Genomic DNA, 26654 nt, shown 5'->3' with positions numbered 1-26654 from the left:
TGAAGGACTGCATCCCGTGAAAGGACTCACATTGGAGAAGTTCATGGAAAACTGTCTCCCTTGGGAGGGACCCCACCCTGGAGCAGGGGAAGAGTGTGAGGAGTCCTTCTCCTGAGGAGGAAGGAGTAGCAGAAACAATGTGTGATGAACTGACCAGAACCCCCATTCCCTGTTCTGCTGCACTGCTTGAGGGGAGGAGGTAGAGAAAATCAGGAGTGAAATTGAGCCTGGGAAGAATGGGGAGTGGAGAGGGGAAGTGTTTTAAGATTTAGGTTTTTATGTCTCATTACCCTACTCTGATTGGATTGGTAATAAATTAAATTTATTTTCCCCAACTCAAGTCTGTTTTGCCCATGACAGTAATCGCTGAGTGATCTCCCTGTCCTTATCTCGACCCCCAAGCTTTTTGTTATATTTTGTCTCTTCCTATCCAGCTGAGGAGTAGGGGTGATAGAGTGACTTTGGTGGGCACCTGGCATCCAGCTGGGGTCAACCCACCGCAAGGAGGAACTTCCTTATGCAGACCACTGGGAGCAGTGAGTTACTGAATACTTGGCAGTGCCTGCACGGTGTGAACTCCAGCTGAGGGATGTTATTTCTCTGCATGTAGAAACTGGTCATTCAGAGCAAACTTCCCCCCCCGCGTATTTGCTATAGGCAAAGGAAGCGGCAATGTGAGGTGAAAATCAACTGTCTCCTTTAAAAGGAAATGGAATAGAACTATATATTTGTTGAGCTTTACAAATGTACCCTGAACTTTTCAAAGATGTCTTCAGTGTAATAAAGCATAGTAATTAGTATAACAAACAAACTTTAAATTATTTGATTCTGCAATTAGATAAATTTGCTAGACAAATTGTAAAGTTTTGGCTAAACGTTTAGTCTTTTTTTTCTCCCCACAAAAAAAAAGAAAAGATGGAAATATGCGTGCACCAAGCCTTTTTTAGAAAGAGTTTACCATTTTTTACAGACTCACCATTAATCTGTTGTCACTTCTTTCCAGGTGAGGGGAAGGGAACTAGTTTTTGTCTAAAAGGTTTGAGAGCCACTAGACGAGGAAGCCCACACTCCATCTGCCATTGCCAGTTGCTGACTTCAACCCTAGCAATCAGTTGGAGGGAAATGGGTTGTCCAAGGAAGGAAGGAAGGAATTGAAACTATCAAAGTGGGGCTAAACAACAGATGCTAAGAACTTCAAGGAGGTCATGGACTTTCATTGTTATTTGCCTTGGGTTTCATTTCATCTGCCTCTGTCCATGCTCCTCTATTCTATAGCTAGTCAGCTCGTTTCTTGCAAGCTTAGCTGACTATGGTAATTATGGAGCTGTTAGTTCCCAGTTTATGACACTACAAGTTCTTTCTGTACAACCATGGTCAGTTTGCTTGAAGGATGTTTCACAATTCTAGTTGAATTGGCATAGAAAAGTTGTATTTCAAATTTTGCCCTTAATGTATCTTTATAAAGACACTTCAGTTTTATTTTTAGTGATTTTGAAGTAACTTAGAATATCTGATGAAAATTCTCTAGATGAAATATAGTAAATTCTAAAGCATGTGAAAATAAGACTTAGGAGACATATCAAACTTTCCTCTTTTGGCTTTGGCCTCTGTTCTGAAGTGAAAGAGACTCTAAATGAAAAAGGAAGTGTTTCAGTGGCAAAATAACCCATACTTGACCTATTTTTGAAGGAGAAGGAAAGAACATATAATCAAACCTCCAGTTGAAGCTTGTTGAAGGTTGAAGAGTTGTTAATATAACTTAAAAGGCTGCAAAGGTAGTTGAGTTCAACCTCTCGGTTTCTTTGGAAAGAACTTCAAGTTCTGAACAGGCTCTTTTGGTAGTATTTGCTCTAATGACCTCTTTACAGCCATGAAGTGAAGGACACTTTCCCTTCAGATATTACTCAGTTGAGCCCATGTCTCTGCTTCGTGTTTGTCTTGACAGTGGTGAACAATTTTCAGGCCCAAACACTTTCAGAGGCAGCCCCGGGGTTTGCTGCCTGAACTCGGCGTTGCTGGAGCAGCTGGCAGAGAGCCTTGAGAAGGAGATCCCTGCTCTGCTCCCAGGGCCCTTCCCTTGGGCTCTTGTTCCTTCGACAGGCCCTGCTGTCTCTGCTGACCACGTCCAGTGATTTAGCAATGCGGTAGCAAGGCTGAACTGCGTTGTTTCTCAGAACCTCGGGGGTGTACCTCGGATGTAATGCCTAGCTGAAAATCAGCATGATTTAGCACGGCTTAGAAGCTGTGAAATGCAGCAATGGAAAGATGAATATAGGACCTGAGGACTTGCAGATTTTCTTGAGCTAATTGTAGTGGTAGTTTGTCATTTGGTCCTGGTGCTTATTTTGTGTTTTGCTCAAAAAGGTAAATATTTATAAGAAGGTGGTGGCTTTTTGCTTGTAGAAACTGGAGACAAAAGCAAACGTTGAACTATCGCTCATTTATATTCCTTCTGTGTGGTAAATGAGACAGTAGACTTGTGGAAATAATAGTGAACAATAATGTAGTTAGAGACCGGGATTATAATACATGCTCTGAAAGGACAAGTAGGACATTTCACAGGCAGTATTCATTTTGGCAGTAACGAAATTTGAAGTGTTTGGTTTTAGTTTTAGTTGCATCTTGTGAGTAATTTGGTAGAGGTTGGTGAGCCTGTTTATATGCCTGCATTCTGTTTGGGCTTAAAACTAGAGAGGATCTGATTTTTTCATCTTGGAAGTGAAATATATCTGCTCTTTGAACCTTCTAATATTCACTGTAAATTCAGGAATGCTTTGCCAGTTTAATGCAACGTTCGTCATTTTAACTTTTTATCTATTGGCATAACTGTTTATTCCTTCAGAGGTGAACATCCGAGCCAGTCGTCTCTTAGAAGCATATCCCCTCTAAGTGTTAATTGTATTCAACTAAATACATTCTTTTTTAATTTTCCTTTAAGCCTTTTCCTGACTTTGTTTAATCTGAAACTAGAACTAGAGGCTCATAAATCTAGTAATTTTTCTACTGTCAGAAGCCACAGGGAAAACCAGCGATCAATCAGGACCAATTTCACAAGAAGAGGCAGTTTCATGCCTTGTCAAGGTTTATTTAGATTATATCATTTTTTTTTCTTCTTTTTCTTCTACCAATCCTCATAACAAATAGAAATAAAACATTAATTATTTGCTGGAATTTAGCATTCAGTCTTGCATCTGCAGCTTGGGGTTTTAAATATATATACATGTATATATAAAAATGTGTGCATGTGTGCGCGAGAAAGTGTCTGTTAATGGAACAACTTTTACAAGAAAAAAAAAAAGTCTTCTGGAAGAGGAGTAGAAAAAAAATCCCACTTTGAAATATCAAGTAATTAATCAAAAGTGCTAGTATTAGTGCATGTAGTGAACACAGAAGATTAATTTGGTAATAAGTATAAATAAAAGTTCTTTTAATCAAAAAGCACAAATGTCATACATTTACCAAAGTTATCTATTATTTTGTTCAAGTTGACCAATTACTGTATTGCTTCTCTTAATATGTGAAATTATTTATTCCAGAACTAAAATAAGAATGGAATTTCTTTGATAAATTTGTCCCAAAATTGTGGTTTTGTTTTTTAAAAAAGTAAGAAGCAGCTTATATGTCAGACCATGCAACTCATTTATTTTTATGCTAATTCTACTGCTATCAATAGAAAACTGGATCAAAATCCCATAATAATAATAATAATAATTTTCCTTGGAGTAATTGCAGTCTAAAAAAGTTTTTAAAGTAAACAAAATTCAGGTTCTAGAAAATTTAGAAAATGTTATATCTATCCTGACGATCATACATCTTGCCAGCTGCGAGACGCTCAACATTACTTAAAAACCTTGGTGCCATGCCAGGAAGTATCCTGAATGCCTCTCTGGTTAGAGACTGGAGATGGAAAAAGTCCAACCTCTTTGCAGTTCGAAATGCTATCGGCAGATAAAAGCATAGAGGAAGAAGAGAAAATTGCTGTAGGTTAAGGAAACCGCAAATAGATGTGATAACCCTCCCACCTAAAAGAGATAGTTACGTTTATTTTTTCATGGCTACTTTGAGATATATGAAGAGGGACAACTACCACTGGATAATAAGGTCTGAGTCTGCACTCTGAAATTAGTGATTTTTCAGGATTTTTAAATCTTTGTGATTTTAATACAGTTGCATATGCTTTTTTCAGTCTCAAAACTTTGGAAACTGTAATGTTTTGAGCATTCTTTTAAGCATACAATTGTGAATTCATGTCAATGATGTCCAGACGACTTATTTCTCAGAAATTTGTGGGTGGCTGGTGTAATTTATAATTCACAAGAATGCTTGTCTTAAAAGCTTTAATTAAAGTTCATGGACTATGAAACTAACTGAGAACTGCAAGTATTTGGTACCAATTTTTGTACCACTTCAGATACCTCTTCAGTTATTAAATTTGTTTGGAGCACAAAGACAGGAAAAAAAATGAACTGATGTAGGTGCTTAGCCATATGATGAATAATCTAGTGAAATTGCTCAACAAGGGCTGGTTAGGGTAATACATGTGAAGTGTTAGGTGATTCACTTTATTGTGCATTTAAAAAAGACTGGCTTATTTCAAGTCAAGAAAAGACCAGGCTAAACATGAATGACTTAGTTGCAAATAGCTCCACCATGCTCCCATCCGCTTTAAAATGTCTCCCAGTCTACTGGTTTCCAAGGAAGTCAAAACTATTGCATTTAACATCTGCTTTGTTAAAGCCATATGGATGCACCTGATGTCTGTGAATTAATCCTGTTTTCAGACAAAATAATTTTCCCACTGAATTGTTAGTAACATGCAGAGTTGTTACATCACTGAAATACCAGTCAGCATATTTTTCTTTCTTAACTTAGTTTTGTTTTTAATATTTATTTTGAAGTTACTCTTTGCAGTAACCTCCTCTCTCTCTCTCTCTCTCTCTCTTTTTTTTTTTTTTGTCCTTATGCAGGGGATTACTTCTTCAGGAAAACAGCAGGTTTTCAGAGGCATTGCATTACTATAAACTGGCAATTGGTAGCAGACCCACACTAGCTTGTAAGTATTTCAACTATACAAGCTTGCATAACATTGACTGTTGTTTTTTAAGGAAATCTTCCTGCTCCTTAATAACACTTTCTTTTTTTGCAGAAGTTTTTAATTCAGAAAGCAAAAGGTAAAATTGTGCACGTTTTCAGTTGAAAGCACGTGTTTATTAGTCAATGACTACATTTCATGTGGTGCAGGGAAGAAGCAGATAATGATTTAACACTGGGCAGTACCGGTAGAACCCAAAATGCTTCTGAGCTGGGGTGGTGAGCCATAGGTTCTATTGCCCAAATTTTCAGGCTCCTGTTTTCTGTTTCTTACAGCCAGTCCCTGATTTTTATGGTGTGTGGTGCGGGTAAATAATACAAATAATACTTTTTAAGACCTTTCATTTTCCCTTTCTTGCCTAAGGGAAATGGGAAATAATCCATAGGATGTTGCCCGTCATCGGTTCCAAAATTAAGTGGGTGCTTTTTAAGATTGCTGAATGTTTTGTAGCTTAAGTATTGAGACTTCTATATATGCATATATACACATACACATATATATGTATAAATATATGTATATATTTTTGTAACATTTCAGACAAGGACTGAAAAGGAGCACCCTGCGGAACAGTGTTCCCTTTCTTCCTTCCTCAGTCTTTGTAGCTACTTTCTCCTTTCCTTGTCTCTGAACTTTTTCCTTTTATATGTTCCCCTTTACACCAGTAATTGATCTATATACAAAAGCCAAATTAGATAACTGTGGGATGTCTTTCAGATACTACTTTGAAGTAAAACAAAGATCAGATCAAACATAATGGAACCCCATTAAAAGATAAGGTTTTTTCCCTCTTCACAGCTGCCTATTTAAATACCGGTATTATCCTGATGAACCAAGGGAAGACAGAAGAAGCCAGGAGGACTTTCCTGAAGTGTTCAGAGATCCCTGATGAAAATTTGAAAGATCCTCATGCTCATAAAAGCTCTGTTACTAGCTGTCTTTATAATTTAGGAAAACTTTTTCATGAACAAGGACACTATGAGGTAAGACTCCATATTTGTCTACAATATCATGATAAAACCTTCATATATAAATAATACCTATTGCTTCCATCCAGGCTTTCAAAATCACCAAATCAAGATTAGCATTCTCTACAGAGAACATTTTTCTCTACAGTCACAGATGTGACAATGTTAATTAGCAGTGTGATGTTCTGTCGTCAGAATCAACATTAGCAATGGTCACATCTGATATGTGTTAACTCATTCTTTTTGGCTTTGCCCCATAGCTGGTATGCAAAGGATATAGCCTGATTGGAACTAGGTGATCTTTAAGGTCCCTTCCAACCCAAACCATTCTATGATTGCAGACCAGCCAACCTAAAGTGTACTGGCTTTTTAATTCAAAATAGAGTAAGTCCATCTTTAGTTGAAAAAATGCAATTATGTTTGCTTTTGACTCTCCAAAAATAAGACCTAGTTGAAATAATTCAAAATTTCAGTGATTAAAAACATCCTGTTATGTGCTATTTTCAGATAATTTGACCTAAGTAATGTAACCATACACTGCACCAAACCCATCCCATCTCATTTATGCGTGCAAATGTAACTGTTGTGATTCCTCTCCATTCACCCTGATGAAATTACTAAAACTGGACATTCGCTTGAGTTTTGACCTTTAACAATATTTGAAAGAAAGTCATTCTGTCTTTGCATCGCCACGCATACTTCATAACAGGAGTTACGCATGATTTTGATCCATATAACTCTTCCTGACCGTGACAGTTACCTCAGCTGTTTAAGATTAGGCATGCACAGGCTCTATGGATTCTCTGTCATCTGTCTGCTGAATTCAGCTCTGTCGGATGGCAGTTACTAATTGGTTAAAACGCAGACACAGACAGCTAATACATCCATAAAGATAAGAGAACAGCAGCATGTTGTCTGCATGGCTGATAGAGTGTAGAGTTGGAGTGCAGTGCCTGGGAGGTGCAAGGGATTTTAAGAATATAAACCATCAGATTTCTGCTCGTGGTCAGTGCAGTCTGACCCAGCTTTGATTTTTTTTCAAGCATATTTCAGCCTTCACAAGCAGTGACTGCTCGATGGGATGATGTAGGAAATGATGCAGAACTAACAGACTGACCAGTAAGCATGCGAAGTGCTGAATGAATCATAAATGTGTAATCAAGTAATTCAAGGCACAGCACATTTGTGAAGGGAATCCAATTTTGGCATTCTTGACACTATAGTCTATCTCATTCTTTCTGTGAAGCAGACTTCAGTTGTGAGGATTATGTTTTGTTATTACTTGGCAGTAGACAATGATTTCTTTATGTTTAGGTCACTTACTGTAGCTTAGTCATCAGAAAGTCCTTTGTCTGCAGTTTCATATTATTTCATATTCTCTGACAGCCTATAGAATTTTATATATGTTTATAAACTTGTGAGTCATTGAGGATTTAAAAAAATATTCCTTTTATTTCCACCTGGAAAAAGAGCTGCAATATTGGAGCTAATTTGGTCTCTTGTCAATAAGCTTCACTGAATTTGGTAAAACTTCTGTAAACGAGAAATGTCAACTTTCTGTAATATTTATGACACCAATGTGTTTTCTTTCTCTTTGCACCTTTCATTTGAGAAAGGAAGATAGTTTGGTTTTACTTTATATGTGAAAGGCGAAAGACTGCTTTTGAACTTCGTTCTTTACTAATGATTTGTCCCACTTGTGTGTTTCTTTTCAGGATGCCCTGACGGTTTACAAAGAAGCAATACAAAAAATGCCAAGGCAGTTTGCACCACAGAGCTTATACAACATGATGGGTAAGTACGTTGTTAGTGCTTCAGAAAGATACTTGAGGAGTAAGACGGGGTGAAACCAAAGAGCTTTGCCAGGCAACTGATGCTCAAATGAATTAGCTAATAAAAACAAAAATAATTGCCTTCAGTAGATATGAGCCAAACCAGGTTCAGAGCTTAAATGCCAGCAACTGTAATGCTGGATAAGATACAATAAATTATGAGGCTCTTAGATACTGGACATTTTTAAGAGTGTCCATGCAGCACTTTTACATGTAGAATGCACGGTGTTTTTCTCTGCCTCCAGAATCTCTCATGCGCTATCTTGGAGACCTTGTGCAATTCATAAATATTTTTTTTTATTTCATCCATTATCCTGGAGACATTGTTCAATTCATACACATTTTTAAATCTCCCATCTTTGAAACTAAGAAGAAATTGTATTTACTTCATAGAAAATGGAGTGAGATTGATAATAACATAAAATTTAGTGTGGGTGTTGGATGTTAAATTTCCTTGTAAACCAACAAGATGTCCAAATAGGCCCAGAGAGATAGATAGTTGGATTTTTTTTTTTCAGGTTGTGCCAAAAACTATTTTCCAAGCTCATGTACTATTACTTAGACATCAACAATGAGAGAATTCTTCTTTCAGGACCAGGCTGTTTGTTCTTAAAATTTTAGCAGAGTCTCTTGAGTACTGCAAGTAACATTAATTTAGCTGAGGTGTTTTTTTGTTCTTTAATTCCAAGTCCTCATGTTCTTCATTGCATCTTTATACAGGATACATTAAACAGATAAAAGAAAGAAGATAATATGGATTATTATTTATAGTATTCAGATCTGACAAGATCTGAAACAAGAGGGCAGGTTCTCCATTGCTCCAGAGGTGCTTTTAAGTGGAATTCTCTCTGAAAGGGTGTGTGTTTGTGTTAAGCAACCTCAGTGTCTGGCCCAGTAGACTCTGTGAGCTCCTATCTGCAACAGAAGAGGATGTAAGATGCCTTTAAAGTAGTTTAAAGTAGAGCAATTAGAAATGTATGTAGAAACAATTAGGATCAACAGGAAGCATGTGGGATTTTATGCCTTTTTTTACCCCCTCCCAATGCCTAAAATACAAGGGAATATATTGGTTGATACCAATTGGTTTGACACAGTTGTTGAAAGGAGGCACCACTCACTCTACTACTTAATTAGGAAAGGCGTCTTTTATTAGCTCCTTACAAGTACTTGGACATAGGAAAAAAATATTCTAAAACTGTAGTTGTTAACTGATGCTACGTGTTTGCAAATCTCTGTAAATGCTAAATTGAGTACTTCTCTTGTCACAGTGATAAAGTATCTAATGTCAGTAATAGTATAACAGTTCATACAGTTCCATGGAGAGTTACTTCTCCCTGAATGCTGAGCATTATCAGATTAATGCAAATGATTAAAATCCCTAGAACGCACAAGTTGATTATTGCTTGAACTTTTCTTCATAGGGAGTCTTAGCTGAACGATTGTTTCATCAGTTTTATTTACCAGCATTTGCTGATAAATTTGGTGGGGTTATCAATGGTCACCACTCCATGAGTTAAGCCTCTGCTTGCTATTGGTGTTCTATAGTGATTGCTGAAGAACCGCAGTGCTCCAGCGAAACCCTCTGAAGTTTGACTGCCCTCTTTAGTGCAGATGTATATGTCACAATTCCAATAAAAGTTCTCCTCAGAAGTACAGAAATTGGAAAAAGTAAAGTAATGCTGTTTCTAGCATGATGGTTGTTCCATCACAAAGCAGGCCTGTGCCACCGTTTTTCTTTTCCTCTGAATAGGTGCTCCCTTTAGAACCACTACGACCTGTAAGATTCTTTAGTTTTTTACTTTTTTGCCCATTGGTTACTTTTTTAGGTTCAGGAGGCCTTTCTCAGCTTCCTTTATAAGCACAGTCCGTGACGTCCAAGTTCACTCTGTTCCTGGGATTTGCATTTATTAACTCACAAAGCAATAGTGAACACAAAAACCAGCTTAGTCCTTTGCCTGGGCTTGGCTGCTGCTACACTTCCTCCCTCCCCTGCTTAGCCCATACTCTGGCTTCTCTTTGCTTTAGGCGGCTACCGGCACTTCACGGATGTCCTAGCGGCATAACAAATTAGGGTCAACTAAGATTACCTTAGCCCCTTTCAGCCTATTGCAAAGAGCAACAGGCTATTATGGAGCTCTGTAAAGTACAGCTTATTAACGTAGCATATATTTGTATTTTGTTTGCTGTTGTGATGGCAGCTGTTGCAGGGAAACCGGAACTTGGTTCACAGTACTTGCTGAGGGGTGGCTTGTTGGCTCTGCTGCAAAGGCAATCCAAGAGGCTACGTAAAGAGTTCGGTAGTGACTTGAATTGAATGCAGTGTAGCCATATTAACAGCAGGACTCAGACTGATTTGTTTAAAGCTGTCCTGAGTGCGTCTGCATGAGCGTACATGACTGCAGTTGGTTTCTCCTACCTGTAATAGTGTAAAGGTTAGATGACAAGACAGAGCTTGGTAGTAGCTAAGCTCACTTTATAGTGTCGAGAGAAAAAGATATCTCTGGGGAGTAATTAAGCCCATCTGACTTAGACATCTATTTCAGATAATACAAATAATCCCCTGCAAGCACACTTCTGTAAAAGAGGCTAAGATGACTAGCTTAGACTTGCTAGCTCAACTTGTGTGAGATAAATCCTAAACACCTACTCAGTTATCTCTTTGCATCGGGTGTGACAGGAGAACAAGGCAACGAAATCCATTATCAGGAGTGCATCCGCTCTGCAGCTCATATGCTTTCACTGGGCACCCGAAGGCCAACCGGATTGTTTATTTCTGTTTGATGTTCAAGATAAAATTGTAAACCCATTCACTATAATGCTTTCTTTGATGAACAGCATTACACAAACTTGTCTGCCTACTTCTTGCCGTTAAAAAGGAGACTAGAGGAACTGAAATTGGCCAGTCCCGTCTCCTGTGCTTGGAACTGTGTGAACCTAACTCTGAGCTGTACCCGCTCACTGTGTACTCATTGCTGGGGAGGAACAGGGGAAAAACTGGGGAGCGCTCCCCATCTGCTCAGGAAGGAAGGGTCCTTCCCTGTCACTGCACCTGTGGAAAAAGTCTTCACAGTTTATCATTAAATCCCAGAATAGCTACAGTTTGAGGATCACCTGCTGCAGTTGTCATTGTGATTGATGCATTCTGAGTCTCTGGCAATCACTCTTCTTGGTTCGGTGTTAGGTATTGGCATGTGATGTAAGAAAACAGTGCTTTGTCTAATTTTTAAAAATCATTCAATCATTTCATTGAAGATTTTCTGAAGGCTTTTTTCCTTGTATGATGTATATGACATACTCAAAAGAGAATAAACAGGAGACAAACTGTTTAAACTGAATTAGGGGTTGAACTCCAGTGCTCTGAGTGCAGTAGCATTAACACTCCAGCAGTGTTAAGCCTTTACACCACCTGCTTTCCCTGTTTGCGTTACACTTCTTTTCCTGTGCTTGCTTCTATTGGCCTTTCTCTCTGACAGGCCCATGGACTCATTCCTCTGGTGCGCCAACTTGCCTGGCTGACTCTTGTCCTTTAAGACTCTAAGTAACTTGCCTTTTAGAGGAAGAAGTAGTATTGGGCCTCAAGAAGCAAACCATCCTTTTGACTTTGCATTTTATTCATGGTACAAAAGGCGGGGCCAGAAGACCAGCATCAGACGTTCTAAGTTTGTGCATATGAAAAGTTGCAGGGTAGATTTTGGTCTCCTGTTGCTGTGATTTATTTTGCCAGGTGTGCAACAACTCAGCTAAGGAAACCATATGTTTCTCTGGCTTTGTACCAAGAAGTAAAACCTTTTCTTTTTTTTTTTTTTCTTTAAAGAACCCAAACCAGCTAAAAATTAAAACTCTAAAACTAGAATCAAAATAATTATTCAACAAGCTGTATAGGGTTGGCTTGGTATTTATTTTCTCTATGTCATATTTCTTTGATGTAAATTAAAAAGTACATGCTAAGGTTACACAGATTAATTTGCTTGGCATGGCAACATGCACTACAAAAGCCAGAGTCCAGCTCAGCTGCATTAAATAGGTAATATATTTTGTTTAAAGTTTCAATTAAAACCTGGGGTCAAAAGATAAAATGGTCCCTGTGGGATCTTGAACACTTTAATGCCAATATTAGGATTACTTAAGGATCAGCCTCTGCTCTAGATGTCTTTTGCGTTCCTTGAAATCTGATATTGTACAGTTGATTGTATTACATTGCTTTTAAAACCACACTGGCCCACCTGCTACAGTAATTCATACTCTTGCCAGTTAAGTGGCGTGAGGTGGACCATGGAGGCTTTATTTTAATACTGAACGGTAACAAGAAGGATGTTGGGGTGGCATTGTTCAGGTTTAGATTGGCAAGATACTGTCATAAAGACAAATGTCTTGATCACACTTCATCTGCCCTTGACAGCTAACATCTGAATGTCTGTTTTCAAATGCATTTAATGCAAAGCCTTACAAACATTTTTTATGAGAAAAGCAAGTTACAAAAGAAGCTAACATTGCAGGAGTGAATACAGTTAATGATGCGCAGATTAGAGTTCAGATTTCTCCTTGCTAATCTGCTACATTGAACATGGACAGAAAACAAATCATACAAAAGTGGCAGCCAGGTACAGAACAGGAAAGGGGAGCCAGATTTTACATCTGGTGCAGAGGTTTGCATCATAAGTACAGAGGCTTAGCATGCAGAGAGACTTTCTGTGTTGATGATTATAACATAACTATCGCTTTATTTGATTATGCTTTTGGGTGGCTGTAGCTGTTTGTACAAACCTGCTAATATTGTTAAGGCTCCTATGCCATTTGTCCCTTGGTCCCATTAAATGCTTTTTTATTGAATTACTTCTAGATCTTGTTTAGAACCCCAAGAAACACTTTTGCTGGTATAGTTTTACAGTTCATGCTGTGCAAGACTTACTTTTTAAGAGGCAAAGATGATTAAGCTGTGAAATACATATCTCACATCATAACTTACGCAGAGCGTGGTACCTGCACTTGTCTGAGCTCCAGTCATCAGTGTGCTTCCTGTGCATCTCATGAATCTTTACTGGTAATTTCTTACTAAGTCTACATTACAAACTTTTAAAACTAGTTTGATTCAAGAAAAGGGTTTTTTTTTCTTTCATACGTATATTTTATTATACGTTCTAGGGAAAAAAGAATGGAGTCCACTCCGATAGTGATGGGAATAAAAGGTTGTGCTTCCTTCTCTCCCCCTCCCTGCTCCCATCCTGATACTTTAACTCTTCCCCCTCTGAGACTTTTGTGGTAGTTTATATCTGCTGTCCAAAGCTGAATATAAATCTCTGGGCTGATTGCAGTGTCTCCTGTTTTTTCACTTTGTTTGAGACATTCAAGCTGGGTATGAAGGTTACAGCAGTGGGTTGCTGAGGGGGTAGTGGATGCAATGTTTGAGACCAGGCTTTTTTTTTTTCCCCAGATTCTCAGGTTTTTTTAGTTTTATCTCTTTGGACTGTTGATCTATAATTTCATGTGAAATGCTTGAGTTTTCTTAGACAGAATTGTGAAAAAGCTAAGAGTCTAAGCCTGAAATGCATTTTTATTTTAAACATATGGTGTTTTGTATGAAAATAAGTATAATTGAAGGTTTGTAGACCAAAAATATGGTCCAATGTTGAAATTGGACTACAAGGATCCCAGTTAGGCATGATTCTAATGGAAAGTGCTTCTATTAAGAGTGTTTTAAAGAAACCTATACTGGTATAATGTCCATGTTTTGCTGACGAAATAATAATCTTTAAAAGGTGTGTAAATAAAGTAAAAGGCAAGAAAAAACTACTATCACTTGTTCAGTTATGAATTCTTATGATTTACTGCTGGTTGCACATCTGTTGGAAAATGAAAACGAAATTATCTATGTCAGGTGAGCTCAATGCCTGTATTTGTGTCAATGTACTTCTCTCACTGGAAGTCTTTGTACAACAGGAAACAGCTGTGCAAAGTCCATGCTGTTCCACGCTGCAACTGATTTTATTTTGCCTTTCATATATATCTGTTTTCCTCTTAGGTATTTTCCTTCAAAAGTAGCTTAGTGGTCTAATTAAAACAGATCAAAGGCTTTGCTTTGGCTAATTGAGTCCTATAAGAATCTGCTCAACGCAAGTAAATGTGGACTGACTCCTATCCATCAAAAGCCCTCTTAAAATACAATGCATTCCTTGGAATCTTGAAGGAGATTGTTCTGTAAAAGTCAAAAAACCCCAAACAGAATATGCTTAGTCTATGCAGAACTTGATGCTCATTAAGTTCACATGCTTCAGCTGTTTCAGAGAATGTGTGCATGCACTGCATATTTATCATCGAGACTGTTAATCTTTTGCAGTATATCTTAAACATCAGTATAGTATAACATCAAACTGTGCTTCTAGATTTACGATGTTATTATACGCACTGGTACCTAAGGGAAGAAAGAAGTAAGTTATATATCTAGGGAGGTGCATTTATGCTAAATGCATCTGCAGCCTTGATTTGCACAATGAGGCTGCACGGTTGCATTATGAAAGACACAACCCTCTTGTGATATTGTGGTGCACAGGGATGCACACCTCTCCATTATTTTCTAAGGCACCTCTTTATGTTCCCAATTCAAAGAAATGATGGAAAAATGAAATTTAATTCCTCACTGAATGTATATATTAGAGATTTTCCTTTTCAAAGTGCATCTCCATCTTCCTTTCTGTTTTGACTTCTGCTCTTGTCAATGCCAAATTCTATATTTTCTATATTACATTTTTACCATCCAGCAATTTGAGTGGCAGATAATGAACATGCCCAAGGATGATGTAAGGCGGATTTATCCTGCATTGTCTCCTTCACAGGGATAATTTTTCAGTTGTCTTTTCAACAACATCTTTTGGGATCCTAAGAGGAAGGCCACAGGAGGGACATAAGTTTTTAATCTGAAAGTATGGGTACATGGCACCTATAGAGGCACAGTGCTATTCCATCCATGGTTTCGTTGTACTTGCTCATAGATCAGTCTAATGTGCTCCTGCAAGGAGATGGCCTTTGCTTGGTATGACAATGTGCATTGGAAACAGAACAAATCTGAAATCAGCAGATGAGAGGTTAATCTAGAGCCATATAACATACGTTCATGTAAACGGTACCTAATTTTGGTTTTTAACAATGTGTGATATGTAGTAGAAAATCTTAAGGTTTTTTTGTTTTGTTTTTTTTTTTGAGGATTTGTATTAAGCTCATATTGCACTTGAGTATAAAGGTAGCCTTTCAGGGGAAATAGCTGCTAGCAAGCTGATCCGTTATTAGTATTACTATTTAATATAAATATTTAATATGACTGTTATTGTTCTTTAATTATACTTAATTAATTTGTCCTGGGGTCATTTAAGTAGAGGTTGTTTTGTTGTTGTTTTATTTGTTGGTTTTTTCTTCTTTGTTTTATTTTGAAAGATTATTTTTCAATCCCAAAGATTATGAGGAAGTATTGCTTTGAAGGATGGTAAGTAGTCTTGCAATTGGTCTATCTCTATAGCAAAGAAAATCCACTTGAGTACCAGGATTTTAGAGTGTGTGTGGTGTAAATCTAGTTAAAAGGTAGCCCATTTCTCATTCCTTTGTCATAAAGTATTAATGAAGTATGTATACACTCCTTTATAAAGTGTTTCGGTTGCATATTAATGTGTTTTCTTGTACTACATCAGTAAATGACAGTTACAATTAAATAATTTGTGTTCCTCTTTTTGGAATAGGCTAAGGAATTGCTGTATAAATAACAGAAAATGTTAGTTTGAACTGTAAAACTGGAAACATTTTTGAATGCCTCACTTGTCTCCTTTTACTCCAGTTAGCTGTTGAATTTCTTGCCACCACTCATCGTGCAGGCAATGCTGCACGTGGCTGCATGTTGATATGGATTAGGGAACTGAAGTAACTGTCAATTTATGTCTTAAGGTTTTCACTGCCATGAATTTCTTTCTCTGTTGTTGTTACCTTTAGTAGAAAAGTAGAATACATCATAGATCAGACAAGTTTCATTAATAAATTGTGTGTATGACCTTTCAGATTTTTAACATGAGTTTTGAAAGGTTTTTCAAATTAAATAATTGTTAAAGTAAATATAGAAACCTGCTCACAAGTACCATTGGTTTGCATGTTTTCTGCCAATGGACATTGTGTTATTTTCCTAATGAATAAATCATTCATGTTGCAAGTTTATAAAAATACACTATTTTAAATGACAAATATTGTTTTTCTTATTTTAATCTCAAACACTCAAATACCCAAATGCATCCTGAGTGGCAGAAGTCAATCCATACATGTTTTCTCTGTCATTTTGTTGGAAAACTGTCTTAAGCTGGAATAACTTTTATTAAAATTGCACCAGTTTAAGACTTCAATTAGCAGATGTTTGATTTTATTCTGATCTTTGAGTATGGCAGTGGCAGAGCCTTTAGAATTGTAGAATCATAGACTTGCCGAGGTTGGAAGGGACCTTTCAGATCATCTAGTCCAACCATCAATGTAACTCTGACAAAAGCCATCACTAAACCATATCTCTAAGCACTAAGTCTACCCGTCTTTTAAATACCTCCAGGGATGGTGCCTCAACCACTTCCCTGGGCAGCCTGTTTCAATGCTTAATAACCCCTTCAGTGTAAAAATTTTTCCTAATATCCAGTTTTCAGCTTACTTTGATTTCTTTTTAAATAGGATTGTCACTGTAAATCATTTAGAAAATGAAATTACTATCAGGCACCCTAACAGTGCTTCCTTCTGCAGTAATGACATGTTCTAATTGCTCATAATACAGCAGTTCTTGATGATATGGGGCTTATGGGCAGAAAACAGACTCTTCAGAAAAAAAAATGTTCAGCTATAGTGAATTCCTGTAAAGTCTAGAGGGGAATAAAATTCCTTTCTCTACAGTTTGACATTTAGATTGATATGTTTCTAGATGTGCCACTCAGAAATACCCTCAAAGTTTTAGGAGGTTAACTTGTAAAGTAGCTGAGCTCTTAAAACGTATTAAAAATTGAATTCGCCAGTTCTCTGAAGATGTTAATCTCTTTTTATATCAGAATCCATCATGGAAAGTAGATGAGAACCTTGGATCTCTTTGAAATTTGGCAGTGCATTCAGCATATACTACCAGCAGATAATAACTCCATCTCTTATGGCTGCTTACATTACTTTTTAAAGGATCTTGTTGTTAATTGCTTGAAACTTTGCCAAGAGCTGGAATTTTCCACTTTAAGAAAAGAAAGGGCAATATGGATTCCTCATTTCCTGTATGCTAAATGAAGCAGGGGCTCATGGGAAAAATAGTATGCAATCAAATAATTAAACATTCTGCCATAAAGCGTATTACTAGGGAGAGGAGTTGAGGGGAGCATATAGCTTGAGTTCTGGCTTCTTCCATCCTTTCAACACTTGACTTCATGACTTTGTTTTGTGCATAACAAGGTATAATGTTACGTCACTTATTTGTGAGTGCTGACATGGTGGAAAAAAATGCAAGTGACATTGATATCCCTGAATTTGATTGTGGTTTTTGGGGAGTGTTCGTGTTCTTTTGGGGTATCTTTCCTGTTTGCTTGTTTTTGTTTTTTTTTTGTTTTTTTTTTTTTATTTGGCTTGATTTTTTTTTAAGTTGTTCTTTTAGTTTGGCCGTAACCAGCAATAGAATGATTTGAGTACCTCTGGGACTGAAACATCAGCTACTTCTGTGTATGTAATCAGATACGAAGACCAGTGCATGAGTACAGAATGCTCTGTATATCCTTGAATTAGAAATCCTGGTCTGCTAGATTTACAGGCTTGCACCCCGTTTTGGAAATACTGTATTTGCTCATAAAAATCACGTTGGCTTCCCTTAGCCTTGGCTCAGTGTGACTTGTGACTTCTGACTCTATATCTGCAGGCTGTGGTTAGGTCATTTTGCATGCACTGCACCCTAACTCCTGAAGCTCAAATTTATGTGGCACATTTTGCCTGGGATCCCTACTCTCTGCTGACAAAGATAAAAAACAAGCAAACAAACCTGGACCTAGGCCTATTTTTTTTTTTTTGAGGATTTGTATTAAGCTCATATTCCACTTCATATCCCCTGTAGATACTCAAAGTAGCTCCCGTGGTAAGAGTTCCTTCTATTTTACGTCTTTGAGCATGTAGGTGGCACCTTCTTCTCTGAGTTTTGGGGGTGTGGTAGTTGGCTTCAAGCTTGAATAAAGAACATCGGTCTTTCTCTCTCTCCCTGATGCCCTCAAAGCTATTAATTTCCATGTAATCCAGAACTGGAAGCAGTGACTCAGCTGGCAACAGCCTTAGCTGACCTCTACTTTGGTCAGCTGTAGTCCTCTCTTGATCCTCCAGTGGTGGCACTGGATAAACTGTGACATCATAATTTTGGGAAGAAACTTAGCCATTTATTTGGAATTAATCAGCTGGGAGATTATGAAATGCTGGCTCTCCTGTAGGCATTTTTGGTCTGTCTTTGGCTTGGGCAAGGGCACAGTTATATCCCTCATGAAAGAGCTGTGTAAATGCAAGGTATTAATCTGAAAGCTGCTGCTCTTCACCATTACATGTTTGCTATTGCTTATTTCCAGCCTTTGCAAAATTTGGTGGTTTGCTTCTTGGAGAAGCTGCTTCTTTGTATGCTAAATTCTTTCTCAGAAACTTCAAGACTACAATTATCTGTACCACAGTATATGGCTTTCTGACATCCTGTTCATCTGTTCTTCAATATTGCCTGCCTCAGCCTCTCATAGTAAAGGATTTCACTTTGAAAAATGTACAATTTTGGTCATTTCGTACGTGACTTCTTACGACTAGCAATTTTAAAATTATGGATGTTATATTCTAATTTAAACTAATTGTGGCACATGACCTAATTTAACTACATTTAGAGATTAGGTTTTTAATGTCTTGCCCCTCCCTCCAATTTTCAGGACTCTTAACCTTTCCTAGTTTTTTAAAAAATCTAAGTTCTGGATGTATTATGTTTAAAGGCAAACACTTTTCGTATTCTCCCTACCATTCCATGCTGTGAAATGTAGACTGATGGAAAAAAAGTAACTTTCCTACAGTAGATGTGATGAAGTTTTTGTTACTTTGAGACTTCTGACTGAAACTTAGTAGCTGGAGCTCTCTCGTGCAATTCTGTTCCAACAAGACTTTCATCTCAACCATGCTCTTTCAGCCCTAATAAGGCAATAACTCAATATCTTCCCTCAAGTGTCTGTAAGGCTTTTTTTGGGTATGTGTCATTGCAGGTGTTCAAAGCGCTTCACCCTTTTCAAGATCTCTGGTCATTTAATACATAGCAAATTATAAATGAGATAATAAATTATGGAAGCCTTGAGAAATTTTGGGCATTCTCACTAGCATTTGTTTCACCCTGTAGGAGAAGCCTATATGAGAATGAGCCGGCTGCCAGAAGCAGAGCGCTGGTACGTGGAGTCACTGCGATCCAAGAGCGACCACATTCCAGCCCATCTCACCTACGGAAAATTGCTGGCTCTGACGGTGAGTTAATCAGCAGCTCCTGGGAGCTGGTCCCAGGCCCTTCGAGTAGATGAGGTAAAGGGACAAGAAGACTTTGACCTAAAAATTGCTTATAGCCCTATTTGCCATGCTATTTTAGTCACGCCTTTTAATTAAGGATTTTGACAATGTCGTTTTTTTGTGAAATATTGCATCCATTCCTGAAATATCGTCACCTCTGTGCTGGAAGAAAACAGTTACAATAGTGTAGGAGTTCTCTGATTGAAAAAGCCTTTATTATAAGTAGTCTAGATCACAAGTAATGATACTCAGTGTTTGACTCAGGGTTGTTGTAGCAGCCTATGGCAGAGCTAGGGAGTGTCACCTATACATGTTTTCCATTTCTCATTCCCATTTTTCCGACCATATCCTCTTTCCTGTTTATCTCTGCTACATTTGCTTTCATTGTTCATCCCATCAGTTTCATATTTTCTTCCTATGCTCTACTGATGCGCCTTTGTGTGGCTCTTCCATCCTTGTGCCTCAGTTTGAATATCTTCCTCAACTTTTCACCTAGTCGTAAGCTTTTACTCTGACCTTGCTTACGCCCTGTCCAGTCTTCAAGCAAAAAATTACACAGGGTAGATAAATAGCTCATAATTAATTTCCACAGATACATTGCTGCTAAAAAGTACCCGAATCTGGAAAAGGGGACACGAGTTTTCTATATGAGTAACAAGTGTCAACATAATTGGAAAGAATTAAAAATTGTTCAGTGTTGTCATGTAATGTCACATACAGAGTTTGATTAAAAACTACTTGGATGGGAATTTTTAGCTTGTAATGGAAGTCAAGATGTTAGTGTTATGTCCCCACTCCCTGTCAGTTCCAGAGCTTAGAAAGGCATTTTTTTGCTACAGTTTCCAGTTGCAGTTAAAATTTCTCAGATACTGAGAAATACATGCACTCACTGATTACCTTCCTCTGGGATAGAGCTGCAAGTAGGTTATACAGCAAAATTTCCTAATGTACCTTGCTTTTCTGGCAAATATCTTCATATCTTGAACCTAAGAACAATAGGAGAAAGTCAGCATTATTGGTTTCTTCGTAGCAGATCTATTTCTATTCCACACACACACCCCAGCCCCAGTACTCCTCTGGTTAATGTTGCACATTTTCTGAACTGCTGTGTATATGAAATATGAGGTGTGGTAGTGAAAGTCTTGCAGTTATTCTGGTAAGCAAGGTCTCACAGTTTTCTTCAAAATAACAAAATCCCCAAATCCCATAACTGTACAAATGTTGTGAGCCATAGTTGTGGTTTAACCCTAGACGACAACTAAGTACCACGCAGCCACTTGTTCACTCCCAACACGGTGGGACAGGGGGGAGATTCAGAAGAATAAAAGTGAGAAAACTCGTGGGTTGAGATAAAGACAGTTTAATAAGTAAAGCAAAAGGCACACGTGCAAGCAAAGCAAAACAAGAAATTAACTCACCGCTTCTCATTGGCAGGCAGGTGTTCAGCCACGTCCAGGAAAATAGGGCTTTGTCACGCCTAACAGTTACTTGGGAAGACAAACACCATAACATCTTCCCTTTCCTTCTTCTTCCTCCAGCTTTATACACTGAGCATGACATCACATGGTATGGAATATCCCTTTGGTCAGCTGGGGTCAGCTGTCCCGGCTGTGTCCCCTCCCATCTTCTTGGGTGCCCCCAACCTTCTTGTTGGCAGGCCAGTATAAGAAGCTGAAAAGTCCTTAACTGCTTAGCAATAACTAAAATATTACATAAACACAGCACTATAGCAGCTACTAGTAAGAAAATTAACTCTATCCCAGGCAAAACCAGGACAGCCACTAGAAACAAATTTTTAATTTATTAAAGTTAACCTTATCATGAAAGTTCAGGTATAGGATTAAACATTAGTGGCATACCCCAACTTTGGGAAGGACATGATGAAAAATATACACAACCCCTTATAGCAGAATTGAACTGTTCACTTTCCTCCAGGGCTATAAATGCAAGATACCTATGGGGTGGATTGTGCCTTCAGGATCTGAACTATGTGGAACAATGTGTCTCATTAGCAAAAAGGACAGGAGCTGTATAAAACTTTGGACACTGAATACTGCACCATGACAGGCAATAAAATACCTTACCTATCCTTTCTCAACACACACTTGTTTACCTGTACTTGCTCTATGCCATAATTGTAGTCCCTTCTCATTATGTTTCTTATTATATCTTGACACTTTCTTTCTTTTATTACTGTTGCTTCTTCTCACGTTCATGGCAATATAGGGTTCATGTCTGTTCTGTTAATTGCAGCATAAGCTGAAAAGGTGGTGCTGATGTCCTGTTGGCGTGTAGTGATGTAGGACTTCATAAACACGTAACAACACATCAACACATGTTGATTACAAAGTAATTAGATATGACAGAAAAATTTTCAGGTGTTTATTCATTCATGAAAAAAAAGTTCATTTATCTTTGATCTATTGAAATTTGGCTTTTATTTCATTTAATTTTTTCAGCTGCAAAGTCTGAAAAGACAGTAACAGGAAAATGGATGATGAAGAGATTTGGCAGTAGAATATGGATTTTTGTCTCCGTGTTGGTCACTTATCCTTAATCAGTTTTGCAGCCTACCATCTGCTCAGTGATTCACATTAAATGAATTTTGTCTAGTTTCTAGTGTACTTAACTATACTAGTATTAGTTCCTATCACAAATATATGCTTGCTGTAACTGACATGCTTCCTGGAAGTCTGCATAGACTTCCTTGGGACTCAGTAGCATTAGAGCTGCTCCCTTTGGCATAATTGTTTCAGCCTATACCTAACTTGAGGTACCACTGTGATTTATTCTTCTATTAAACTTTGCTACCGAGGCTCTTGACCGTTTTCTCGCAGCCTGTATACTTAGGAGACAGAAAAGCTTACTTCAGTTAGTATTCAGATGTTAGAGGAGAGACGTTTTAGAGGCTTCTTGCTCCTCATTTGTTGGAACCAAACCTTCAGACTTTTTGCAATCCTGTTTCTGAATATAAGTGCTGAGACAAAACTGTTGATAACACTTCTCTGTGTCTCTTTTCTAGGAGAGAAATGTGAGATGATTGATGAAGTGAAGGGTGGAAGTGGGCACTAATATAGATAGAAAATTTTTCTCTCTCAGTGAAATTGGGGGCTGAGGCAGGAGAGGAGGAAGGTTTCAGATGGGTTCCTAAGTTCCAGCCAAAGTCAATTCTAGTATAAAAGTCCCTAGCAGTAAAGTCAAACCTGTAAAGTTCACAAATTCAGGTATGTTTTACTTCCTGACTTAAGTTCCAATGAAGTGGCTTTAACCCCAACTTTTCTGCTTCCTCAAGTCTGTCGCCAGTATTAATGCTTACTAAAAGCAGCATAACATAGAATCATAGAATCATTTAGGTTGGAAAAAACCCTTAATACCATTAAGTCCAACCATTAACCGAACACTGCCAAATCCACCACTAAATCATGACCCTAAATGCCATATCTAGAAATCTTTTAAATACCTCCAGGGATGGTGACTCAAGCATTTCCTTGGGCAGCCTGGTCCAATGCTTGATAACCCTTTCAGTGAAGAAATTTTTCCTAATATCCAATTTAAACCTCCCCTGGCACAACCTGAGTTGTTATAGAGATAACAACTATCACTTGTTATTTGGGAAAAGAGGCTGATACCCACCTCGCTACAACTTCTTTCAGGTAGTTGTAGAGAGCGATAAGGTCTCCCCTCAGCCTCCTTTTCTCCAGGCTAAACAACCCCAGTTCCCTCAGCCGCTCCTCATAAGACTTGTCTTCTAGACCTTCCAGCATCTTTGGACACGCTTCAGCACCTCAATGTCTTTCCTGTAGTGAGGGGCCCAAAACTGAACAGAGTATTTGAGGTGCAGCCTCACCAGCGCTAAGTACAGTAGGATAATCACTTCCCTAGTGATTATCTCCACTAGGGAGACTCACTGAGACTCCACTCACTCCCCACTATTCTTGATACAGGCCAGGATGCTGTTGGCCTTCTTGGCCACCTGAGCGTACTGCTGGCTCACACTCATCTGGATGTTGACCAACACCCCAGGTTCTTTTCCACCAGGCAGCTTTCCAGCCACTCTTCCCGAAGCCTGTAGCATTGTATGGATTTGTGACCTCAGTGCAGGACCTGGCACTTGGCGTTGTTGAACTTCATACCGTTGGCCTTGGCCCATCGATCCAGCCTGTCCAGATTGCTGTGCAGAGCCTTCTTACCCTCAAGCATATCAACACTCCTGCCCAACTTGGTGTGATCTGTAAAGTTACTGAGGGTGCACTCGATCCTCTCATCCAGATCATTGATAAAGATATTAAACAGAACTGGCCCCAATACTGAGACCTGGGGAACACCCCTTGTGACTAGCCAGCACTCCATTCACCACATGAGTCATTTAATCCCTTAGTGCCAGTCTGGATACTTGGACTGCCTTCTTGTACCTTCTGTTTTCTTTGCCTTCCCATAAGGCGCAGTGAGGGCGACCTATGCCCAGTGTGTAGAACAGAGATTTGCAAAATTGCTTGCTTGTTACAGCAGACTATCCTTCCCTAACTTTCAGCAAAAGCTTTTCAGAGTTTCATAAAAAGGGACATAGAAACAAATAAACGATCCAGTGTATGCTGTTTATTTATGTTATATGGCCTTGGTTCTATCAAACACAAACTAGGAACTCTGCATGTTTTCTAAATCCACAATGGCCTGTACCCGTCTTTTTCCTTTTTCCTTTTTCCTTTTTCCTTTTTCCTTTTTCCTTTTTCCTTTTTCCTTTTTCCTTTTTCCTTTTTCCTTTTTCCTTTTTCCTTTTTCCTTTTTCCTTTTTCCTTTTTCCTTTTTCCTTTTTCCTTTAATACTGAGATCTACAGCACGCTTAAAATAAAGTCACCATATACTAGATGAGTGTATTAGCTTAGCAATGAAAAATATGTTTGCATTTGTTTTTTTTTTAAGACTATATCCAACTTGAACAATAACCTGCATGAGCAATCTGGTCTAAATAAAATGTTAACTATACTTTGAGTAGGGTATTGGACAGGATGATATCTCAAGGTCTCTTCCAACATGATGATTCTATATACCTTTCGTTGTTTTCATGCTGAAGCTAGTTCCAGTTTACTAAAATGCATTGTTTTGAATCAAAGTCAAGGTACAGACGTATATTTAATATTAACACCCATTATCTTCTCTTACTGACAAAAGATTTTATATGAGAATTAACTTCTACCAGAATGGGTTACCTTCTGCAAGGTCGTGAATGGCATGTAAAACTGTAAAGATGGTAAATCATAGTTCGTCTACTATGATAAACTTAAAATGATTATAATCATGCTTTAACTGACAGATACTAATTCATGTCAACGTTTCAGGTTGATTTTACCTGTTTCCCATTTGCACGTAGCTAATGTCACTACTGTTCCAAAGGGCAATTTAAACTTTAAACTTGCATTTTGTGACACTAGTAACAAAAATAGTAAGTAAAAGTAACAATAGTAACAATAGTAAGCAAAAGCATAATCTATGCTATTTAATTTTATTTGAGCTAATTCTTTTGGTTTTGTATGTAGAACGGAATATTTCAATTGTAAGGGACCTACAATAATCATCCAGTCCAACTGCCTGACCAATTCAGGACTGACCAAAAGCTAAAGCATATGTTAAGGACATTGTCCAAACGCTTTTTAAACACTGACAGGTTTAGGGTATCGTCCACCTCTCTAGGAAGACTGTTCCAGTGTTTGACCACGCTCTTGGTAAAGAAATGCTTCCTAATGTCCAGCCTAAACCTACCATGGCGCGGCTCTGATCCATTCCCACACATCCTATCCCTGGATCCCAGGGAGAAGAGATCAGCATTTCCCTCTTCACTTTCCCTCCTCAGGAAGCTGTAGAGAGCAATGAAGTCACCCCTCAGCCTCCTTTTCTCCAAACTAGACAAGCCCAAAGTCTTTAGCCGCTCCTCGTAGGATATTCCTTCCGCCCTTCACCAGCTTTGTTGCCCTGCTCTGGACGCATTCCAGTACCCTAACATCCTTCTTAAATTGTGAGGCCTAGAACTACACACAGTATTCAAGGTGAGGCTGCACCAACGTTGAAAAAATATGCTCAATAAAAGCACATACAAGTTGTAAATTATTTCATTCATAAGTTTCCATATATTCCAGAAAAACTCTTCAAAAGACTACACAATGTTTTGTTATTTCTGTGCAACATTCTCTTCTGAGATGAACATCACTGACAACCTTAGAGGATGTTAATAAGTAGTTTGTTTACTTCTAGAAGTGTTTTACTGAACAGTTAAAAAATGTATTTATTCAAAAACAGGTGAATTCCTGAGAAAGGATTTTATTTTTTCTGAGTTTGTGAAAATTGAGAGTATAGAGTGTTATGAGCCCAATCTCTGACAGGTGATTAGACAAACATGAAGAAATACTATTTTCTTCTCCAGTGCCTACACAAATTTTTACATGTGTGTATCTGGGCGTATGGAAAGATACAAAACTGAAGTAACTAAATAAAGTAAAAAGTGAAATAAAAATCCAGATAAAACGAGTTTCCCTTCTGTATCCCTGAAAACCTGCTGATGACAAACTCTTATCCCTCAATAATAATTTTAAATACTGAACGTGGTATTTCTGAACAAAATTTTTCTCAGTGAAGTTTACTCACTGAGTAACTTCAAAGATACATTCATAAAACTCAGAATATGCTGTTCAGCTTGTAATAACTGTACTTTACATTGACACAAAACAAACCAACCAAAACCCAAACTTAAAATAGCTGTTAATTTGTCGTTGATTCTTGAAATACATAAATGATATAGTTCTAATTTGCATGAAATAAAACCTTTGGAGTAAAAAAATTCCTTATTGGTACTAAAACAGTTCTCTCTGTTTTCATTTTAATGCAGATATTTGCCTCAAGGCTTATTAGCTCTTTTGGGATACAAGAAATGCCAGGTGGACTTGGGCAATCTGCTGTATACGCAGAAAACAAGAGACCAAGTTAAGAGCTCCAAAGAATAGCTAATGAATTTACAGTCTTCTTACCTAATACCATGTCACAAGTATTTCATAACCCCTATATTGGATAATGTTTTGTGTTCATATGTAAAAATTACAGCTCACTAAGCTACAATTTTTCTGAAAATATATTAGAACAGCATAATTTGGTGGTTGAAAAGCATGATTAGTAGCTTCAGCTAGTAGAATAATTGGAAAATAGCCAGTTGTCTGGGGCTTAAGTTTGTGCTTTTCT

The 26654-nt window shown here is 38.0% G+C and overlaps 1 protein-coding gene across 2 annotated transcripts in view; it reads left to right on the top strand.

Annotated features, from left to right (window-relative positions):
* The window catches only part of TMTC2 (transmembrane O-mannosyltransferase targeting cadherins 2), a 257774-nt gene that overhangs the window by 174593 nt on the left and 56527 nt on the right, over positions 1-26654 (top strand). For both annotated transcript variants that reach the window (XM_063322847.1, XM_063322846.1), the window contains 4 exons: positions 4968-5053; positions 5888-6072; positions 7773-7851; positions 19270-19391. In XM_063322847.1, the coding sequence (XP_063178917.1) occupies positions 4968-5053; positions 5888-6072; positions 7773-7851; positions 19270-19391 (472 nt within the window). The remainder of the gene's footprint in view (positions 1-4967; positions 5054-5887; positions 6073-7772; positions 7852-19269; positions 19392-26654) is intronic.

The sequence above is a fragment of the Chroicocephalus ridibundus genome, chromosome 1, assembly GCF_963924245.1.
Source record: "Chroicocephalus ridibundus chromosome 1, bChrRid1.1, whole genome shotgun sequence".
Classification (NCBI taxonomy): Eukaryota; Metazoa; Chordata; class Aves; order Charadriiformes; family Laridae; genus Chroicocephalus; species Chroicocephalus ridibundus.
Note: the sequence above shows the minus strand (reverse complement) of the source record. Positions and strands in the feature narration are given on the sequence as shown.